This window comes from Marmota monax, unplaced genomic scaffold (assembly GCF_021218885.2).
Source record: "Marmota monax isolate L192 unplaced genomic scaffold, Marmota_monax_Labrador192_F-V1.1 WCK01_AAM20220418_F8-fsc00069, whole genome shotgun sequence".
Lineage (NCBI taxonomy): Eukaryota > Metazoa > Chordata > Mammalia > Rodentia > Sciuridae > Marmota > Marmota monax.
Genome location: NW_026695243.1, coordinates 8,534,264 through 8,557,396, shown reverse-complemented (window position 1 = coordinate 8,557,396; position 23,133 = coordinate 8,534,264). Strand labels below are relative to the sequence as shown.

The 23,133-nt window shown below is 41.6% G+C and overlaps 1 protein-coding gene across 1 annotated transcript in view; it reads right to left on the bottom strand.

Moving 5' to 3' along the window:
* Dcaf12 (DDB1 and CUL4 associated factor 12) overlaps nt 1-22,565 on the bottom strand; it is a 33,010-nt gene extending 10,445 nt beyond the window's left edge. The window contains exons 1-4 of the mRNA XM_046457378.2: nt 22,172-22,565; nt 20,841-21,095; nt 3,601-3,807; nt 2,632-2,692 (exon numbers count right to left, since the gene is read on the bottom strand). Coding sequence (XP_046313334.1) covers nt 2,632-2,692; nt 3,601-3,807; nt 20,841-21,095; nt 22,172-22,249 — 601 coding nt within the window. The 5' untranslated portion in view covers nt 22,250-22,565. The remainder of the gene's footprint in view (nt 1-2,631; nt 2,693-3,600; nt 3,808-20,840; nt 21,096-22,171) is intronic.
* Nucleotides 22,566-23,133: the final 568 nt, after the last annotated feature.

The following is a 23,133-nucleotide window of genomic DNA, read 5'->3' as shown; positions in this document are numbered from 1 at the left end:
CCGCCGAAAACTAAAAAATAAATATTAAAATTCTCTTTCTCTTTAAAAAAAAACATAAAAAATAAAAAAAGAGATTAGGAATGTTACAGATCTCTTTCTTTAGATCCAATTTCAGGGAGGTCCACGGTCCTGTCCCATAAGGGAGCACTGTCCCCTTACTAAGAATATTTTTTCTATGGCTGGAGATGTAGATTAGTGGTAGAAAACTTGCCTAGCACATGTGAGCTCTAGGTTCAATCCCCAGTACCATGGGGAAAAAAAAAGAGTCTGTTTTAGTTGGGTGTGATGGTGTACACCTGTAATCCTGTAAGTCTGAGGCAAGAAGATTACAGTTCAAGGCATTCCTGAGCAACATAGCCAAATCCTGTCTCAAAAATAAAATTTAATAAAAAAAGATTAAGGATTAGCAACGTGCAAGGCCCAGGGTTCAATCCTCAGTACCACAGTACCACACAGTACCACACACACAAACAAAAAGAAACTGCCTAGCATGTGCAAGGCCCAGGGTTCAATCCCAGCAACATAAAAAAAGAAGGAAAAAACAATAAAAATATTGAAAAACTTTTATAATTACCATTTCTATACCATATTCTATCCTTAACATCCTTTCTATTGGGGACTGAACCCAAGGTCCTCTATCACTGAGTTACATCTTCAGCTCTTTTTACTTGGAGAAAGGGTCTGCCAGTTGCAAAGGCTGACCTTGAACTTACTATTTTCCTGCCTCAGTCTCCCAAGTTGCTGGGCTTGCAGGAGTGAGTGTGCCACTGTACCTGGCTGGAGCTAATGTTTTAAACTCCTCTATAATGTTCAGGAAATGTAGATGTGGGAGCTCTCAACTTGAGAACATAAGACAATGAGAGAGTATCTGAAAGAAGAGACAGAAGGTTCCTCAAACAAAACTAAGTCCTCAATAACCAAATTTAGTGTAAGCACCTAGCAAAAACATGGTTTCCCATAAAGGAGACATGACTCAGTTTCTGCCTTAAAGGAGCTCTCTCATTCCTTGACAAGGAATCTAAAATCTTCTCAACCCCTTTCTGGGTAACTCTGATCTTTGATTATGTTTATTAGATTTACATTCCCTTCTAGATGCTTTCTATTGCCTTACTAAGAACCCAAAGAAGGAATATTTGTGTTCCCTTTATCTTTGTAAATAGCCAGTTCTAAACATAGGCTTTAAAATAAGACAGACCTGGCCAGGTGTGGTGATGCATGCCTCTAATCCCAAAAGCCTGAGTGGCTGAGGCAGAAGTTCAAAGCCTGTTTCAGCAACTTAGCAAGGCCATAAGCACTCAGTGGGACCCTATCTCTAAACAAAAAAGGGCCAGAGATCCCTGGGTTCAATCCCTGGCACCAAAATAAATAAATAAATAAAACCAGACTTAAACCTGGGCGCAGTGGTGCACACTTATAACACCAGCTACTCAGGAGACTTAGGCAGGACAGTTTCAAGGCAAGCCTCAGTAACTTAGCAAAATAAGAAATTAAAGCTAAACAAGAACTGGGGACCTGGGGATGTAGCTCAGTGGTAGAGTGCCCCTGGATTCAATTCCCAGACTGCAAACAATAACAACAACAAACCATAGACTTGAATTCAAATCATGCTCCACCCTTAGTATTTGTGTGGCCAATGATGTATCAGAAAGGATTTGTGATTCTCTAGGTTAATTTCTCTAGGCTCATTTCTCTCTTTTTTCTTTGCAGTACTAGAGATTGAATCCAGGTGCACTCTACCATTGGGCTATATTTCCAGCCCCTTTTTATTTTGAGACAGGGTTTCACTAACTAAGCTGCCCAGGCTGGCTTCCCACTTGGGATCCCCATGCCTCTGCTTCCTGAGTGGCTGGGATCAAAGGGGATTGCCACCAGACTGTGCATTTGTGTTTTTTTTGTTGTTGTTGTTGTTTTGGTAAATCTGGTTTTGTTCCAACCACTGAAAAAGAAATTGCTCCAAACCATAAACCTGTACAGAAAATAAAGGTGGGGGCGGGGTGTTGGGGATATAGCTCAGTGGTATAGTACTTGCCTAGCATATGCAAGGCCCTGGGTTCAATCCCAAAACAGCAATGAAAAAAGTAATAATAATAATAGCCTGTTGTACTCTGGAGACCACATCAACATTTCCAAAACACTTGCATAAACTTTATCTCAATAAGGCCCCATAAAAATATTATGGCTAAGATGTTACCCTACAGAGGCTGGGGTTGTGGCTCAGCGGTAGAACGCCAGCCTAGCACGTGCAAGGTGCTGGGTTCGATCCTCAGCAACACATAAAAATAAATAAAAAGCCATTATTGGAAATATGATGTCCTAGAGGCTAACCTCAGCAATTTAGTGAGGCCCCATCTCAGAGCACTTGATAATGGTGTTTGTTTACCAGGTTATTCATATTTCACAACTAACACTTTTCAACCTCTAGCCCTCTCTGGCCACACCAAAAGCTCCTTAAAAAAGGGTAAATTTGGGGCTGGGGATGTGGCTCAAGCAGTAGCGCGCTCACCTGGCATGCACGGGGTGCTGGGTTCGATCCTCAGCACCACATAAAAAAATAAAATAAAGATGTTGTGTCCACTGAAAACTAAAAAATAAATATTTAAAAAATTAAAAAAAAAAAAAGGGTAAATTTACCAGACACTGCCATAGTATCACTGATCCATGCAATGGAAAAGATCCAGTCTTTGTGTCCATCCTTGGAAAGGAGAGAGTGATAGGTACAGGGAGAAAAACAAAGAAATTAGTGTATAAAGTATTCTAATAAACTCTCCTGAAAAGCATACAGATCTGACTACAAATAGTTCTTGTGGTTTCTAATGAACTCAACCCAGTGGGCATGATCCCACAATCTTTCTTGAATATCAAAGCTGGGACAAAACTGGCACTACTGTGGGTAAAAACACATCCAAATGATGCACAACTCTAGCCTTCTACCTGGATATATTATCTGGGACTCCTCTTCTGTCTGAATGTACATGGCTTACACTTTATTTTCTTTAAGTCTCCCTGCTCAAATGTCATCTTCTCAATGAGGCTTTCTCTATCCTCTTAAAGAGCATTTTCTCCCTCACTCAATCCCTTTAGCCTGCTATTATTCTTCTCCATGGTACACATCACACTGTGACATATTACTGGTAAACACTTATTGGCTTATATGACTTACATACTAGTTAATATGTCACCCTTCACCAGAATGCAGGCTTTAAGAGGGCAAGGGCTTTTTCTGTTTCATCCATTCTACTGTGTCCTCCAGGGTCTAAAACAATGCCTGGCCAATAAAAGACTTATTAATAGTTGCTGAATGAATGATTTAATATTCTTCTCTCTGACTCTGGGCAATGGGAAAATATGTGGGATTGAAAGAGAAATCCACTGCTATTTATTTGGTCCCCAAGTGTATTTCTTATTCTTTTATCAAATATACATCCTCTGTCAACATACTGATACACCCTATGGGAGTCCAGTCCCTAATCCACTATCATCACCCCACACTCATCCCCATTTCCTTAGAGTAAGCAGAAGTCTAGAGGACAAAGGTCCATGTAATCTACCAGGCCAATTAAAAGAAAAAGTTATCTCACTACACCTATTATGAAAACTTACATCTCCCACACACACAGGATCTAGTGTAGGCAGTCGATAGATGGCAAGACTGTTGGGGTTGTCTCCTCCAGTGGCTAACAGTGTTCTAGAGGGATTCAGCTCAATCGCATGGATACCACAGCCCTGCTGGGTCACACCTCCAGGCTCTCGGTCTTTCAAAATAGGGATCTTGGTGATTTGGCTTGTCTGGACATCAACTACAAATAGCTATAAAACAAAAGCAATACATAAGCTGAACATATTTAATGTGGTTAATGCTGGGTATAAACATCCATTTGTTCAGTTATGCATCAAACATTTTTTGTTGTTGTTATTACAAGGATTGAACTTAGGGCCTCACACAGGCTAGCTAAGTGTTCTAACACTGAGCTACACCACCTTCCTCCAAACATTTAATTAAAGTTTACTACAAACTACATCCTGGGAATTATTTATTTTTGTAGTACTACTGGGAACTGAGTCACACCCCTAGCCCTTGTTTGTTTATTTTTTGGTAAGGGAAGGGTACTGAGGATGGAATCCAGGGGGGCTTTAGCACTGAGCTACATCTCTAGCCACCCCGCCCCCCGCCTTTTTTAAAACTTGAGACTGAGTCTCAGTAAGTTTCTTAAGGTGGGCACTGCAGATTGAAAGAGCTGAGGCTAGACTTGAACTTGCGTTCTCCTTCTGCCTCAGTCTCCTGAGTTGCTGGGAATACAGGCATGAGTCACTATGCTTAGTTGATCCTGGAAATTATTAAAGGTATGGACAGACAAATCAAAAATGAAAACAAGCTGGGTGTGGAAGCACATGCCTGTAATCTCAGCAGCTCAGGAGGCTGAGGCAGCAGGATCATGAGTTCAAAGCCAGCCTCAGCAAAAAGCAGGATGCTAAACAACTCAGTGAGACCCCATCTCTAAATAAAATACAAAATAGGGCTAGGGATGTGGCTCGGTGATCAAGTGCCCGAGTTCAAATCCCTGGTACCAAAAAAAGGAAAAACATAATGTTAGAGATAAGTAAAACACTACTGGAACACAGACATTAGGAATTAGTAAATTTTGTCCAGAATATGTGCAATGTTTCCAACAGACCTTGCATCAGGTTATGGACATAAAAAGTCAGACCAATGTAAAGTTTTCTGGCCAGCTGTGATGGCGCACACCTGTAATCCCAACAGCTCCAGAAGCTGAGACAGGAGGATCATAAGTTCAAACCAGCCTTAGCAACTTAGCGAGGCCCTAAAGCAACTTACCGAGACCATGTCTCAAAATAAAAAATAAAAAGGGCTTGGGATGTGGCTCGGGGGTTAAATACTCCTGGGTTCAATCTCTGGCACCAAAAAAAGTTTTCTATCAGCATAAACATATTTTATATCTAATCCTCACACGCACAGAAACTTATAAACAAAACATAATTCCCAGAGCATCTCACAGCCACCATTAAACCTATCAATCACTTTTACTCGGCTTCTGGTAACTCCAGATATATCTACTACACACACTATTCTGTTCTCTACCTTCTTGACTTTGCCCATGGTGTTGCCTCTGCCTAAAAAGCTCTCCCCTTCCTTTCTTCCTTCCTTCCTTCCTTTTTAAGAGAGAGAGAGAGAGAGAAAGAGAATTTTAATATTTATTTATTTATATTTTTTTTAGTTTTTGGCAGACACAACATCTTTATTTGTATGTGGTGCTGAGGATCGAACCCAGGCGGCACACATGCCAGGCAAGAGCGCTACCGCTTGAGCACATCCCCAGCCCCTCTCCTCTACCTTTCTACCAACCTAAATCCTTTTTACATTTCAAGATTCAACTCAGAGAATGTTTTACCGAAAAGAACAGTCTTAGAAGAAACCAATCGAGTCTATTATTAAACTCTTCATTTGATTCAATCCTTCATTCACTCACTCATTTGCTAGTACTGTTCCAGGTGCTAATGTAATTACCTCAGCAAGTTGAGGGCTAGCTCAAGGGTAGAGCAACTGCCTAGAACATGAGACCCTGGATTAGATCCCCAGAACTGGGTGGGGGGAAAGAAAGAATATAACCACGAATGAGAGAAACAATCTATGCTTTCATATACTGCACAGTTTAAGAAGATGAATTAAGGGGCTGGGAATGTGGCTCAAGCGGTAGCGCGCTCGCCTGGCGTGCATGCGGCCCGGGTTCGATCCTCAGCACCACATACAAACAAAGATGTTGTGTCCGCCAATAACTAAAAAATAAATATTAAAAATTCTCTCTCTCTCTCTCTCCCTCCCTCTCTAAAAAAAAAAAAAAAAGAAGATGAATTAAAATTCTATCAGGTTCAGTGGTACATGCCTACAGTTCCAGTTACTCGGGAGAATTAGCACCACACTGACTGAAAATATTTCATTTACTTGTCTGTCTTTTATGAAGCAAATGACTCCCTCCTAATTCCAAGAGCATAGGATATATCTTCTTGGTTCTTGCCCTGCAAAGCTAAGCTACTTAAGCATATATAGTAATAGTCACCTTTTAGGCAATCTGTCCAACTTCTCTGGGAGGCTCCAACATCCCTGTAAGGGTGACACCCTGCAGTTGTTTACATGATGTTAAGTGCTGATTCCCTGATCATAGTGCAGAGGGATCTTCTTGTTCAGGGAGAATCAATTTGAAGGCTAGATAAAACTGGGCCATCAAATTCTCTCAGGGAAGCTGAGGGTGTAGTTTTAGTGGTAGGGAGTTTGCCTAGCATGTGTGAGGCACTGGGTTCAATCCTCAGCACCACACAAAAATAAATAAATAAAGGTTTTATGTCTATCTACAATGAAAAAAAATTTTGAGGAACGTGGAACTGGCTGATGGCACTAGACCAAACTGTTAAGAGTGGCCATTTTTAACCAAAGCCAGTCCTCAGAGAAAAGAAAACATAGGAGAGTAAGTGTGGACACCCCTGGTTCTTACTGGCCTCCTAATTCCTGGTTCTGTTTTGTTCTGAGATCCAGGGCTACTTCTTCTCTTGAGGTTAATGAATTAGTTCTTCCAGTAAATATGAATTTCTTACTTTACTTACTTATTTATTTATTTAGATAGAGGTATCTTGCTATATTGCCCAAGATGATCTTGAAGCCCCGGGCTCAACTGATCCTCTAATCTCATCTCCCAAGTAGCTCATACTACAAACCCACACCACCATATCTGGCACTGGTTCTTCCACTTTTAACTGCCTACTCATGTTTGTGTTGTATCGGATGATGCATTCACAACATTTTAACTTTTAGACCAAACTGATCATCAAAACAACCTGAGGAATATTCTTTAAAACAAACAAAAACCCCTGTGAAACAAAACAATTCCTAGACCTTACCCTAGAAAAACTCTTACATTAGAAATCTCTGAGTTTGCAGCCAAATTGTTTTGGTGATGCTTGAGATTGAATCCAGGGCCTTCTCACATGGCAGGCAAGCAGTCTACCACACAGTTACATCCCCAGCCCTCCCAAACTGAATTGCTCAAGACCCTGATTTGATACTCAACACTGCAAAATGAAAACAAATTTGCTTTTTGAAGGATCTCCAGATGAATCTTACGACTTCCCAAGTTTGACAGCTACTGATTTAGACCTTTGGTGCTCAAAAGAACACATGAAGGGCTGGGATTGTAGCTCAGATTGGTAGAGTGCTTGCCTAGCACGTCTGAGTCACTGGGTTCAATTCTCAGCACCACATATATATAAATAATAAAATAAAGGTCCATCAACAACTAAAAAAAAGAAAAAAAGAACACATGAAGCTGGATGTGGTGGTCCTTGATGACTAGAGTCCCAGCTACTCAGTAGGTTGAGGTAGGAGGATCAGGGGTCAAACTGGGCAAAACAGCCCCCTATCTCAAAAAAGAAAAATAAAGAAAAAAGAGACATTTGAGAACTTGTTAGAAATTCAGACTCTCAGGCCTGCCCCAGATCTATGTAAATCAGAATCTGTAGCTTAATAGTGTTGCTAGGCACAGTGAAGTTTGAGCACTGATTTAAAAGAGAATCTGCTCTGTAACACAGAAGACAGTGGGTGAGTGTAATAAAACTCAAGTAAAGGGACTGGAGTTGTAACTCAATGGTACAGCACCTGCCTGGCATGTGTGAAGCACTGGGTTCGATCCTCCGCACCACATATATTAAAAAAAGTATTGTGTTCATCTACAACTAAAAAAATATTAACAACAACAACAAAAGACTCAAATGTAAACTGTAACCTACAACCTGGAAAAAATATGAATTTCTCCTGTAGAATCTGAAGGAATGGCTAAAACTTTAGAACTATTTTTGTCCATTTCCTTTACTTTAAGGTGGACTCAATTCTGCTATCCACAATGGGTAAGGAGAAAAGGTTATTTATTCCAAGAAAGTTCTAAGTTCAATCAGTTCAATTCTGAAGTTGGGAGAGATCTAGGTTTGTTTTTGTTTTGGTATGGGGATTAAACCCAGCTTTTAAAATTTATTTTGACATAGAGTCTCAATTGCTGAGGCTGGCACTCCTACATCCCAAGTAATTAGAATTATAGGCATACAGATCTCCTGGCTGAGATCTAGGCTGGAATTTTAGACTGGTTACCAATTAGTTATGTCATCTTGGGCAATCCCTTAACCAACCTTTGTGAATCTCATTTTGTATCTGTAAAATTTAGTAACAATATATTGTATGAGACTAGGGGTATAGCTCAGTGGTAGTGCTTCCCTAGGATGTATGAGTTCTGGATTCAATGCCCAACACTACAAAATTAAAATTAAAAAAAAATAAAATTTACAAGTTGCTAAAGAGGCCTTAAAAAATTATAAAGGATTGGGCTGCGATTGTAGCTCAGAGGTAGAGTGCTCGCCTAGCAAGGGCAGGACCCGAGTTGGATCCTCAGCACCACATAAAAATAAAGACATTGTATTGTATCCATCTACACCTAAAAAATAAATATTAAAAAAAAATTATATTGGGCTGGGGATGTGGCTCAAGCAGTAGCACGCTCGCCTGGCATGCGCGGGGCACTGGGTTTGATCCTTAACCCTACATAAAAATAAAAAATATATTGTGTCCACCTAAGTAAAAAAAAACTAAAATATTTTTTAAAAATTATAAAGGCTTGGCTAGACATGATGGCACACCTATAATACCAGCAACTTAAAAGGATCTCAAATTTGAGCCTCAGCAACTTAGCTAGATCTTATCTCAAAATAAAAAAATAAAAGGGTTAGGAATGCACTCAGTGGTAGAACAACCCTGGGTTCTATCCCTAGTAACCAGAAAAAAAAAAAAAAAAAAAAAACCCACAAAAAGAAAGAAGAAAAACAGAGAATAGTTGGGTCTTCAGATGGATCAGGAAAATAAGAATTTATCCCCACTCTCGGAATTAGAGAGGAATGAGCAAGTATCATGTGAATAGAGCCTTCCTACTTTTTCAAGGAACAGAAATACAGTTGAAATGCCACAGAATCACTTTTTTTAAAAAACTTTTATTTATTTATTTTTATGTGGTGCTGAGGATCGAACCCAGGGCCTCACAAGTGCTAGGGAGTTCTCTACTGCTGAGCCACAATCCCAGCCCCAGAATCACTCTTTATTCTGTGACAAGGAGCCAAGGCTTTATGCAGCTACTTTAACATGTTCCAGAATTGGGCTGCTCTACATTAACCTATTGGGAACCCTGCCAGAAATTTGTAGCATGGCAGGTAAGCCTGAGACTCAGACTCCCTGTATTTACATTCTAGGACACAGGTAAAAAACCAACCAAAGACTGTTTGCTCAGGAAGATATAATGATAGTGAGTACATCTCTGCATGCATGTATAGGTATGGAGACACGTGTAAATGTTATCCTCAAAGCCAAAATAGCTTTAAAAAAAAAAAAAAAAAGGGGAGGGAGCCAGGTACAGTCATGGACACCTGTAATCCCAGCAATGTGGGGGGCTGTCAAAGGAGGATCCCAAGTTCAAGGCCAACTTCAGCAATGCAGTGAGACCCTTAGCATCTTATAAAACCCTGTCTCAAAATAAATAAAATAAAAGGTCTAGTAATAACGGCTCAGTGGAATAGTGTCCCTGGGCTCAATCTACAGTAAAACAAAACAAAACAAATGAATGAAAAAAAATTAAGAATGGCAGCCAGATTTGGTGGTACACACCTGTAATCTCAGTTTTCAGGAGACTTAAGCAGGAAAACTCCACATTTGGGGCTAGTCTGAACAACTTATTGAGATGCTGTCTCAAAAAAATTTTTTAAAAAGGTCTCAGATGTAGCTTGGGAGTTGAGTGCTTGGGAGTTGAGTGCTTGCCTAGCAGGAAGCCCTGGGTTCAACCCCCAGTATAGGGAAAAAAGAGAGCCTCACAAAGTTTCTAAAACTCAAGAGTATTTTAGAATGGAGCCTAATGGAGAAAGGAAAGCAAATCCATGCAGCTCACTCAGACATTAAAATAAGTTATATTTCAGTCAGACAATAAAAAGGCAGGTGGCCTTAATGTTAAAAGTTAGGGAAAGAAAAGACAACTAACATCAAAGTAGATGAATCCATGCCCTTTGCAAATGAAGAAAATAAGAAAGAACACAAGGAGAGAGTCAAGACCAAGAAATACAAGAGAAAATGTTCCAATGATATGTATCAAAAATCAAAAATAAGCTGGGTGCAATGGGGCACACCTGTAATCCCAGCAACTTTAGAGGCTGAGGCAGGAGGATCCTGAATTCAAGACCAGCCTCAGCAATTCATCGAGGCCCTTAGCAATTTAGCAAGACCCTGTCTCAAAAAATTAAAAAAGGAGCCGGGCTCGGTGACGCACACCTGTAATCCTAGCAGTATGAGAGGCTGAGGCAGGAGGATTGCGAGTTCAAAGTCACCTTCAGCAAAAGCAAGGCACTAAGCATCTTACTGAGATCCTGTCTCTAAACAGTACAAAAATAAATAAATTAAAAAAAAACAACTTTACTTTGCAGTTCCTAAGGAAATAATGATGCAATGATGGGTAAGAATAGTTTTCTTCCTTCCTTTTTTTTTTTTCCTTACGAGAGGGTATCACTGTATTGCCCAGGTTGGCCTTAAACCCCTGGGCTCGGGGCTGGGGATGTGGCTCAAGCGGTAGCGCTCTCGCCTGGCATGCATTCGGCCCGGGTTCGATCCTCAGCACCACATACAAACAAAGATGTTGTGTCCACCGAAAACTTAAAAAAAAAAAAAAAAAAAAAAAGTAAATATTAAAATTCTCTCTCTCTTAAAAAAAAAAAAAAAAAAAAACCCCGGGCTCAAGTAATCCTCCTGCCTCAACCTCCAATGAAGCCGGATGTGTAAGTATGCACCACTGTACCCAGCTGGGTAAACAGTTTTAACTACTGTGCAACATTGATGAACTAGTGGTGTACTATAGGAGTTTGGATATGTCACACAACTATTTTACAAACTTTAAGAATGATGGTGTGAGCTGGCACAATGACACACCTGTAATTGCAGAGACTCTGGAGGCTGAGGTCCTAAGTAACTTAGCGAAACCCTGTCTCAAAAGACAAAAAGGGCTGGAAGTGGTAAAGCGCCCCTGGATTCGATCGCTGGTAGCCCCCTGACAAAAGGCATAAAAAGAACATTTTTTAGAAAGCTCCTTATGCTATAGTATTAAGAAAAACAAAAACAAAAAGAACTCTTTAAAACATAATTCCAGATGGCCATGATGGGACACGTCTATATTCCTAGCTATTAGGCAGACGGAGGCAGGAAGACTGCACGTTTGAGGCCAGCCTGGACAACTAATTTTAATTTGAGCCCATCTCAAAATATGGCCTAAGGACACAGCCTAGTGGTAGAGTGCTTCCCTAGTATGTGCAAGGATCTGGGTTCAATCCTCAGTACCACCAAACAACAACAACAACAACAAAATAATAATAAAATACAAGAAAGATCACTTAATTCTCTTTAAAAAATTTTCATATGTCAGGTTCCTGGTTTAGTGCTTAACTACATGCATATAGTAAAGCAGAGACAAAATTTTATATCTCATTTCATTTAATATGAAATGCCTTGCACATTAGAGTTGTTATAATTATTTTAATGCCTGCATAAAACCATGGGGACTTGATCTACCATAATTTCTATATTGTTCAACAACTATCTTGTTTAAAAAAAAAAAAAAGTAAGGCTGGGGATGATATGGCTCAAGTAGTAGCGCGCTCGCGTGGCATGCATGAGGCACTGGGTTCGATCCTCAGCACCACATAAAAGTAAAATAAAGATATTGTGTCCACCTAAAGCTAAAAAATAAATATTAAAAAAAAAAAAGTCTTCAAACTGGATGTGGACACACATGCCTATAATCCCAGGGATTTTGGAGGCTGTGACAAGAGGACTGCAAATTTGAGGCCAGCCTTAGCAAGACCCTATTTTTTAAATAAATAAATAAAAATAACAAAAAGGTCTAGGGAATGTAGCTCAGTGGTAGATCACTCTTGGTTTCAATCCCTAGTATCCCTGTACCTCCCTCCAAAAGACTCCTTAGTCAGGCAATATGGCACAAGCCTATAATCCCAAATTACTGGGAAAGCTAAGGTAGAAGGATCACAAATTCACACCAGGCACAGCAGTGCACACCTATAATCCCAGCAGCTTGGGAGGTCGATCCCGGAGGATTGCCAAAGCCAGCCTCAGCAATTTAGCAACACCCTGTCTCAAACAAATAACAAACAAGTTCAAGGCCAGGATGGGCAACTTAGAAGACCCTGTCTGAAAAATAAAATAAAAAAGGGCTGGGATATAGCAAGCTTGAAGCTCTGGGTTTAATCACCAATATGCCCCTCCCTCTAAAAAATCAAAAAGTCAATTCCTAGGTCTCAAAGAAGGAAACCCTGCATCAGTACAGAGGTCCCTACCAGAAACTGCATTATTTCCCAATTTTTCCTGCAGATTTACATACATAAACATGTATATATGAATATTTTTCAAAGGATTTTTTTTATAGTTCTGGGATCAAATTCTGGGTTTCACACATGCTAGGCAAGCATTGTACTACTGAGGTACAACCAGCCCCAGGAATCTGCCTTTTATTTTGTTTTGTTTTTGGTGTTGGGGATTGAACCCAGGGGTACTTGACTACTGAGCCCCATTCCAAGCCCTTTTGTCTGTTTTTTTTTTTTTTTTTGAATATTTATTTTTTAGTTGTACACAATACTTTTATTTTGTTTATTTATTTTTATGTGGTGTTGAGGATCGAACCCAGGGCCTTGCGCATGCCAGGCGAGCGCTCTACTGCTGAGCCACAACCCCAGCCCCACTTTGTCTGTTTTTTAAAACAGGTTCTTATTAAGTTGTGAAGCTGGCTTTAGAACTTGTGATCCTCCTGCCTCAGCCTCCTTTAGCCACTGGGAATATAGGCATGTACCACTGTGCTTGATGGCCCTTTCTCTTTATTGAGACATACCATCTAGACTCAAACTTGCCATTCTATGCCTCAACTTTCCAAGTTCCTGCAATCATAGGTGTGCACCACCATGCTCAGCTGGGTACTTAAGATTAAATCCAGAAGTACTCTACCTTTGAGATACATCCCTAACCCTTTTTATTTTTTTAAATTTTGAGACAGGGTCTCACTAAGTTGTGCAGGCTTGCCTCGAACTTATGATCCTCAAGCCTCAGCCTCTGGGTGGCTGGAAGTACAGGCACCAGCTACGGTGCTAGGCTAGGAGTCTGCATTTTAAACATACACCTCAAGTATTTGTGATGCTAGGGATTCATGAGTTATGCTTGGGAAACAGAGGTATATACCCTTGGAAATCAAAGATACATTAATTTAAAATGTAGGTAAAAGGAGCCATGTTTATTAGCTCCCAGAACTTTTTTTCCTTTGATGATATGGCATTTCAGGTAACTGGGCCTGGGGGGTATAGTGCAGGACACTGGTCCAAAGGAAGCAGGATCCAACTCAAGTAAATATTAACTGTTTCATTAACTTTCCCCAACTTAGGCTAGGGGTGAACTCAGTAGTAGAGTGCTTGCTTAGCATGTGAAAGGCTGTTGATATGATCCCCAGTATAACACACAAAAAACAGTAACAAAACTTTCCGCAGGTTCTGTTAAAGTACCTCCCAACAAAGCTCTGATCTTATTTTTGCTCATCCCCCAAAGTTTCTGGGCTGTGCAGGAATAGACCCTAAATTCATCAAGCATCATACTGTCAAGCATGTAAAGAACAGAGATTAACAGGGTTATTTATTAATAAAGGCTAGAATGAATCAAAGGCAAAAAAGTGGGGGGGAACCTCAAGAGTGATTCAGACCAGATATAGTGGTACGTGCTTATAATCCTAGTTACCTGAGTGACTGAGAAAAAAGGGTCACAGGTTACAGGCCAGCCTGGACAATTTAGGGAGAACTTGTCTCAAAATAAAATAAAAAAAGGGTTTGAGATATTGTTCAATGATAGAGTGCTTGCCCAGCATGAGCAAAGTCCTGGTTTCCACAAAATAACTGAAAGATTTAATTAGCCCTTGCCATCCAATTCCCAGTTACATTCTCTTTTTCCCTACAGATTTTGCCCTGCATCAGTCAAGTCCATTCAGAGTCCCATAACATTTCTGGTAGTTTCCATGGACCACCTGTTTTCTTCTAACCAACCATTTTCCTCCCTAGGAGATCAACTCTGAATACTCCACCAATGAATGAATCCTTCTTCCTAGAAGCACTCATGGTTTGTAGAAGTGATAAAGCCATTTACATCATAATTAAATTTGTATGTAGCTATGTATATATTCCAGGTAAGCTAAGCAGAGGACAAGACCCTATGATGTAGTTCTAGGCCTTGTAAAGGAAAAACTGGCACTTCCTCTCCTTTTTTGGGGCACTGGGGATTTAATCCAGAGGCAATTTACCACTGAGCTACAACCCCACCCCTTTTCATTTTTTATTCTGAGATAGGATTTCACTAAGTTGCTTACGGCCTTGCTAAATTGCTGAGGGTGGCTCTGTCTCAGCCTCACAAGTTGCTGGGAATACAGGTGTATGCTTTGGCTATACCTCATCATCTTGGAGAATTAATTTAAACAGGAGATTAAAGAATATTTTCAGGGGCTGGGGTTGTAGCTCAGTGGTTGAGCACTTGCCTCGAATGCGTGAAGTGCTGGGTGCGATCCTCATCACCATATAATAAAATAAACAAACAAACAAATAAATAAATAAAGATATTGTGTCCATCTACAAAGAAAAAAATTAAAAAAAAAAAAAAAGAATATTTTCAAACTCCAACACAGTTTGGTTCTTTTTGTTTGTTTTTTATGCAATGCTGCACATTAAATTCAGGGCTTTGTGCATGCCAGGGAATCTCTCTACCACTGAGCTACATCCCAACCCTTTCTGAGTCAGAGTCTTGCTTGCCAAGTTGCCCAGGCTGGCCTTAAACTTGCAATACTCCTGCCTCAGCCTTCTAAGTCACTGGGATCAGAGGAGTGTACTACCACATCTAGCTCACCCCCTGCCCCCAATGCTGGGAATTGAAACCCAGAGATTATACATGCTAAGCAACTGTGTTTTATCTGAGCTATACTTCAAGACCCTAAACTCTCATATTGTACCAGATCTAGGTTCTGATCTCATTCCCATAGAAAACAGTTCTTCTGGTAGCTTGAGAAATAAAACCTGTCTTCTCTGACTGTAAGGCCTATCAAAGATCCAGCTAGGAAAAAAAGTTACAAGTACAAGGTTCATGTTCCTCCTCTGCTCACTGCCCAAGTGTTGCAAGCTTCAAACAGACTTGACCTGACTTTAGATCTGATCACTCAGATCATTTCAAATTCTACACTGGTCATTACCTGGAAGTGTAAATGTTTTAAAATGCATGCATGTGTACTTGTGTGTATGTATGCATGCCTGTCACAATAACGGGGGATGTGCGTATTTCTCAACTCTACAGAGCAGAAGTTAGGTATGTGAAACATCCTGCAATATGGGGTTAAGTTCCAGACAAGAACATGTGTCCCAAACACCATCAACATTCTTGTTTAGAAAAGCTGACCTAAATAAAATCTTCAATCAACTCTATGCTAGGGTTGCTCAGGCCCTAACATTCCCCACTTTTCTGCCCCAGTATTGGGGATTGAAACCAGAGGCCCTTTACCACTGAGCCACACTTCCAGTCCTTTTATTATTTTGAGACAGGGTCTTGCTAAATTGCTGATGCTGACCTCGAATTTATAATCCTTCTGTCTCAGCCTATAGAGTCGCTGGGATTACAGGCATGGGGCACTGCACCTGGCAGGCCCTAACATCCTCAACCATTAATTTCCTCATATATAGAAAGAGGGTAACCCAAATTCTGTCAAGCACTACCCTAAACAGGATTTCTCAGGTCCATACCTGTGCTAATCCACTAATACAAGCAATGCCCTCTCAAAGACAGAGACAAAAAAGGAGCAGGAAAAAACAAGTATAATCACAGATAAGAGGCATAAAATCATTCTTACTCCTGCTCTTCCTAAAGCTTAACTACATGAATTAACTTTGCACAGAACTTAGGGTTTATGAAATACTGCCAGTTATTTCCACCTTAGAAACACTTCTGCATATGTGCCCCAGCTAAAGGAACTTGCCAACATGGGCAATTCAAGTACTTCCACCTCTGAAATTCTTCCTCTCAATATAGTCAAATACTCTGAATATACGATAAAGATTAATTCTGGGATAAACCTGAGCATCTCTTCTAGACAGAAAATAAAAGGGCTGAAGATGTGGTTCAGTGGTAAAGCACCCCAGGGTTCAATCCCAGGTATGTATGTATGTATATATGTAGGAAGGAAGGAAGGAAGGAGGAAGGGAGGGAGGGAGGGAGGAGGGAAAAGAGGAAGAAAAAAATCCTCTTGGGAAAATAGTTAAGACAAGGTGAAATGAGTAAAATCTGGCCAGAACACAATTAATCTCCTACATGTAATCATACTTTGCTTCCCTGAGTATCAAGGTGAGTTTTATATTCTCCCTTTAGGATTTCAGGAATCTGAATATGTAAATTCAAGGATATAATATTATAATAGAAAAAAGCAGGGCTGGGGATATAGCTCAGTTGGTAGAGTGCTTGCCTCACATGCACAAGGCCCCGAGTTCACTCCCCAGCACCACATTAAAAAAAAAAAAAAAAAAAAAAAAAAAAAAGCAGCCCTGACAGTCTGATACTTTCAGCTAGGATTTTGTGTCATGGTGAAAATAAAGAATTTCACAAACACCAGCACCAGAGAAGATGACCCTATCTCTCTATTTTTTAGGTACCAGGGATTAAACCCAAGCGCACTTAACCATTGAGCCACACCCCCAACCCTTTTTGAGACAGGGTCTTGATAAATTGCTGAGAGCCTTGCTAAGCTGCTAACGCTTTGTCTGAACCTGTGATCTTCCTGCCTCAGCCTCCGGAGTTACTGAAATTATAGGTGTACACCACCATGCCAGGCTCCCCCGCCTCACCTTTTTTTTTTTTTTTTTTCAGTGCTGGGGATCAACCCAGGGTCTCATGAATGCTAGGTGATCACTCAGTCACTGAACAACTACCTCGGCTCCCATATAACGTCACTTGTACCAAATCTGAACAGAGATTGAAACATGAACATTGTCTAAACCACAGAAAGATCAAATCTGGCTAATAAAAACGACTGCTTCATCATTACCAATTCCAGCTTTAACCACCCTCTAGACAAGATTAAGATTCAAACAAAGGAATCTTGTCCCCACCAAAGAACTTCCTAACAGTATCTGATCTGGAGCCAAGAGTTTTATTTCCTCAAGACTTCCCCCAGACACCTAACATAAGCCCCAAGTTTAAGTTCTTTCTAACAACCTCTGAAAGTCCCCTTCCTTTCCTTATGGTTTAGGTTTCTCTCTCTCTGGAAAGAGCAATTATATCTTATTCTACTACAGGAGGGTCCCTGGTATCTTTGGCTAGAGGGCATTAATGATGGAAAATTCATATCTAAAGCTAAATACCATATGGGAAAATAAATAAATAAAAATATGAGCTAAATACCTCACCAGGGTGTGGTGACACACACCTGTAATTCTGCTACCAAGGAGGCTAAGGCAGGAGATCCAAAGTTTGAAGCCAACCTCAACAACTTAGTGAGATCTTCAGCAACTTAGCAAGACCATTTCTCTAAATAAAAAATAAAAAGGTCTGGGGCTGGGAATGTGGCTCAGTGGTCAAGTGCTTGTGTGTCATATGTATGAAGCCCGGGGTTCAATGTTCAGCAACAACACCACTTAAAAAAAAAAAAAAAGGCTGGGGATCTGGGGGATGTAGCTGAGTGGCAATACACCCCTGGTTCAACCCCCAGTATAAAAAAAATAAATAATTACATTCAATTAAATAATTTAAACTATATATGCCATACCCTTCATAAGCCACGACCCCTGCAAACATCCTCCTTTCTTATTCTTTTCTGTACTGTTTTCCTGAGTTCCCTGCTTCTTCTGTAGCAGTTTTGTTTTTGTCCTGTAAATGTAGGTGTTCCCTAAGATTCTGTATCTAGCTCCTCTTTCAGTATCAAAGGCTCTTAATCATTTCTGACTCAGTCCTCCCTTTGAAAATCTAATAAAAATTAAGACTTGCTTCCCAAACCAGCCCCCATAATCCTGCCCAGAAAATATACACATAATAAAAATTTTGCAATTTAAGAAAGTATATGGGACTCAAGTATTAAGAGTGCCTTCTCCTCTATAATAATTTCAATAATCCCTGATATATGATGAACGACTCCCAAACCACTAACTTCCTACCCTTTCTCAAATTTCAACTAATAGACAGAAAGCATAAAACTAAACTCATCTTCTCTCAATCTGCTCCTTAATACTCACCCTGCCATCTTTCCAGTTCCCCAGGTTCAACACATCAGTATTAATTTTGACTTCTTCCTCCACAACAGATTGTCTGAGCACATCATCACCTACAGATTTAACCTCTAAGATGTCTTAAATCTCTCCTCCCCATCCTCTCCCTTGTCACTTGCCTAATTTGGCCCTTCATTACCGCTCATGGTATACACCATGGCACTAGCCTCCTGTTACTGCCCTCCTGGATGCATTACTCCAACCACATCACTCCCCACTAGAAATCACTGAGCCACTGCCTCCCCACTCCAAAAGGAGTAATATCTTAGCTAGGTATTCAAGGGCTTCTATAACCTGATTCAGTCCAACTCTCTTATAGACAACTAAAACTTGTCATACTAGAACCTCAATATCTCTCATAAATAGTGATACCTTTTCACTAGATACTCTAGAAAAGCAGTGTTGCTGGTTCTCTGCTTTGGTTCTGGAAGCTATGCAAAGAAAAATACTAGAGGTAGGTATTAAGTTAAATTATCACTTAACATGCTCACCTTCAAAACAGTGTCAATAAATTCAAGAAACAAGAGATTTTGATGTTAACTCAGATTACCATTCAGCAATACTGCTGGGAAAAACACTATGGTGCATGTGTAAGGAGTAGAAAGAACCCTTCCAAGCAGGAAATTCTTTTTCTACTCCAAGTGATAATGATGACAGTTCTCAAGCCATCAGTGGGCAAGCTGAGAAACTAAGAAACGGGAAGCTTTGTGGAGGCTTGCTACTACTATTTAGTTTTGGAGGGCTTCTGTATAAGACAAGCAACTTTCAACAGAAAAGGAAATGAAAACTTGGCCCCAACCACCATGGTATTACTTCCTTCCTCAAAACTGTTTAAATTTAGTTGGGTGCAGTGGTGCGCGCCTACAATCCCAGCAGCTCAGGCAGTTGAGGCAGGAGGTTCATTAGTTCAAAGCCAGCCTCAGCAAAATTGAGGTGCTAAGAAACTCAGTGAGACCCTGTCTCTAAATAAGATACAAAATAGGGCTGGAGACATGGCTCAGTGATCGAGTCCCCCTGAGTTCAATCCCCAGTTAAAAAAAATAAATTAATATTTTGCCTTTTATAAACAAATACTTCACCTAAAACTTAAGATTTTCTTGATCTACAGGATCCTTCTCTCTTTCGACTGACCCCATATGTGTTTAGCTTTAGTGTAAATTTACTCAGCCATTATGACACTACATGCCTATTCACACAGGGTGAGGTGAAAATGGAGGGAGCGGCTGGTCCTAGTCATTACCCACCTCCAGGTCCTCCCTCTTCTCACTTGCCATTCCTCTGACATTGTGCCATTTGTAGTCTTCGGTTCCAATCGTATTCACTATTTGATTTATTTTATCCTTGCTAAAATTGTGTTGGTTACATAGCTTACTGATAAATTTTCCCCTTCATTTGTAACTGTCTCTCTCTCCCTCTCTTTCTTTTTCTTTCTTTCTTTTTTTTTTTTTTTTTGTTACCACAAATTGAACCCAGGGGCACTCAACCACTGAGCCACATCCCCAGCCCTCTTTTTTAAATTTTAAGACAGGGTCTCACTAGGTTGTCTACAGCATCTCTAAGTTGCTGAGGCTGGCTTCAAACCTATGATCCTCCTGCTTCAGCCACTGGGATTACAGGAGTGCACCACCATGCCTACCTTATAACTGTCACTCTCTTTAAAATTACTTCCCTTGGATGTGTGTGATGGCACATACCTATAATCCCAGACACTCAGGAAGCTGATGCAGGAGGATCACAAGTTTGAGGCCAGCCTCAGAAACCTAGTGAGACCCTATCTCAAAACAAAAAAATAAAAAAGATTGGAATATAGCTTTGGTGCCCCTGGTTCAATCCCCAGTACCAAAATCAAAACCAAAACCTCAACTCTAGAAGATGCATTATATACAGAGGATTAGGAGGCTTAAAGATGTGTTATTTTGAGGCTGGGGCTCTGTGGTAGCAAGGCACTGGGTTTGATCCTCAGCACCACATAAAAAATAACTGAATAAGATATTGTGTCCAACTACAACTAAAAAAAATATTTTAAAAAAAAGGGCTGGTGTTGTGGCTCAATGGTAGAGCACTCGCCTACAAGTGTGAGGCTCTGGGTTTGATCCTCAGCACCACATAAAAATAAATAATAAAATAAAGGTATTGTATCCAACTCCAACTGAAAAAAAAAAAAAAAAAAAAATATATATATATATATATATATATATATATATATATATATATGCCGTATTATTTTGAAAACATCAGAAGACGCAGAAGTTCTGAGAAAAAGAGCAGAAAGAGAGGAAGTGGTCAACAGGAGGGCATGGAAAGGAGAGTTAAGGGAGTTCCTTTTCAAAAGAAACTAATGGGGAAAATGAGCAGTGAGAGGTTCTGGAGCATGCAGAGATATATATTCAAGAACTAGGATAAAGTTTTCCCCTCCAGACACTTACCGTGTTGCATTTTGTGCCACACACCACTTGCCTATGATTCAACCATTGAGATGCAAACACTTTATTGAGGGTCCCAAGGTGAAACTCTCTCTCCTTCAGGAGACTGGGAAGTTGCTGTGCTGCATATCCATGCAACACTCTAGAGTAGTTGGTTTCATTCTGTAGTCTGACTTCCCGGTTCTTCAGGTAGTACACCAATGATCTCTTCACTGGGGGAAGTCTTTTCCTCTTGTGAATCGAGTGATCCCAGCCAAACTATGAAAGTAACATTAGAAATCAGGACTTTGTCTACCTTTCTTCTGAACAGGAGATCCTACCATATTAGCAAAATAACCAAAACTCACCCTGCAGAATTTACATACAACAGAAATACGAATATAAAAGAACAAGGACCTCAGTTCAGAAAGTTCAGTTTAACTCTTACAACAGCGAAATGACGTCGCTCATAGTTAAACCTATAATGGAAGTAGAAAAGAACTGAAAAAAAAAGGTTTACTAGACCTTCTGGGAGTGAAGGATTCAAATATTCTTTACCTATCCTTGAGAGCAAAAGAGAGGACTAGTGGTTCCCATACCCACCTGGACTGCATCTCTACCCTGCCCCCTTCTCCCTCTTAGCCTGTATTCCCCACGGAACATGGAGGGTGTAGCTCAAGTAGCCAGACTGGGTCCCAGGTCTTCCAGGGATGTGCTATCAATGGCGGCTCCTCTATCATTACGCCCGCGCTCCAGGCAGTTGTAGAATTCGAAAAATCAAATTACCAACGGGGTAGGCGGATGGGGAAATCAGAGTCCGAATCCAAGTTCAAGAAGCCCCCCCCGCCCCCCGCAAAGAGTACGGTGTTGGGATGACACCTGGTAACTACTGTTTCTTCTAGGGGTCCAAGTGCCAGAAGCCCAGCTCAGGCGTGGGTATCCTTAGTGACACTATTTCCTCAATGAAGGTAGCAATCGGCCCGCTTCACTGTGCCGCTGGAAGGTGGACTTCCCTCTCCCTCTCATTAATTTCTGGGAGTTTGATTTTGTTTCCGATTCCTCATGACTTATATTTTCTCTTCCTCCAGAATCAAGATTCCGGTTTCTCCTCAGGCCCTATTCCTGGCTCATGCCTCCTAAGGAAGGTCCCACTTCTGAGTTCCCCCTTGCCTCTAGACTATTTGCTCTCCAATGAGGTCCTGAGGGACTGGCCATGACCGCAGGTCCAGGCCCAGGTCTTGTCCCGCCTCGGACTACGGACCTTGGACCCAGATTCCTGTCCTTGGATCTGCAGACCCTAATCACGTCTTGGTGCCTCAGTCTCAACGCCCAGATCCCGGTTTCAGAACCCTCACCTGCGGGCCCTGAGCGTCGCTCCCAGCTCCTGGAGAGACAGGTGCTTTCCGCTTCCTGCTAACTGCTTTCCGAGCCATAGTGGGCAGCGCCGCCGCGGCCCCGCAGCCACATGGGGCGGGGGAAGCGAGGGGTAGCAGGAGAGCCGGTCATATACTGGGCCCCGGGGCCGCGCGCTGTAGTGCGCCCGGCCCGGAAAATGGCCCGGCCCCGGGGCGGCAGTAGAAAAAAGGGAGGCGGACAGAAGGAAAGAAGGGAGATTCGGGGTTGGGAAGGGGAATAGGAAGGGGGAAGGAAAGGTAAAAAACAGATTTCAGACGACCAACTCTGGAAAGGACGGCGAGCGGCAAGAACCAAAACACCCCCTCCCCCCTTCGCCCGCGCTCCGTCACCCTTGCGCAGCCGCACTTGGCGGCGCGTCGCCGCAGAGACGCTGCACGCACGAGAGGGGCGGGATTTAGGGCTCCGTGGAGAATTCGTAGCTGTTGCCGAGCTTCCGCCTTCCCCTTTCCAACGGTTGTTTGGCGATCTCGGGCGATGGACCAGCTGGGGCCAAAGGAATCTGGCTTTTGGCCGCAGACCTCTGACCCCAGCCCGCCCATCAGTCCGCACCCGGAAATGAAGACCACCAGCCCTGCTCAGGGACGGAATCCCTCCCAGCACACGTCCTTACCGTTACTCAGGTTACCTCCCACCTAGCACCCAGCACCGCTTGTTTCCCCGAAACTGTCACACTGCCGGGACTCCTAGGATTGGATATTGAAGGGCAAGTGCACACCCCATCCCACCCCCTTCCTTATGGTGGGACTTGGCTTGGAAGCCAGGACAGCGTGGCTAGACTTTCCCACCGCCGAGAACCTGCACTGCACAACCAGCCTTGGCCGCCCTGCGTAACTCTAGGCAGCCCTCTCCCCACCACTGTGGAGCCTTAAGGCGCTAGTCACTCCTGGCCTCACTCACTCCG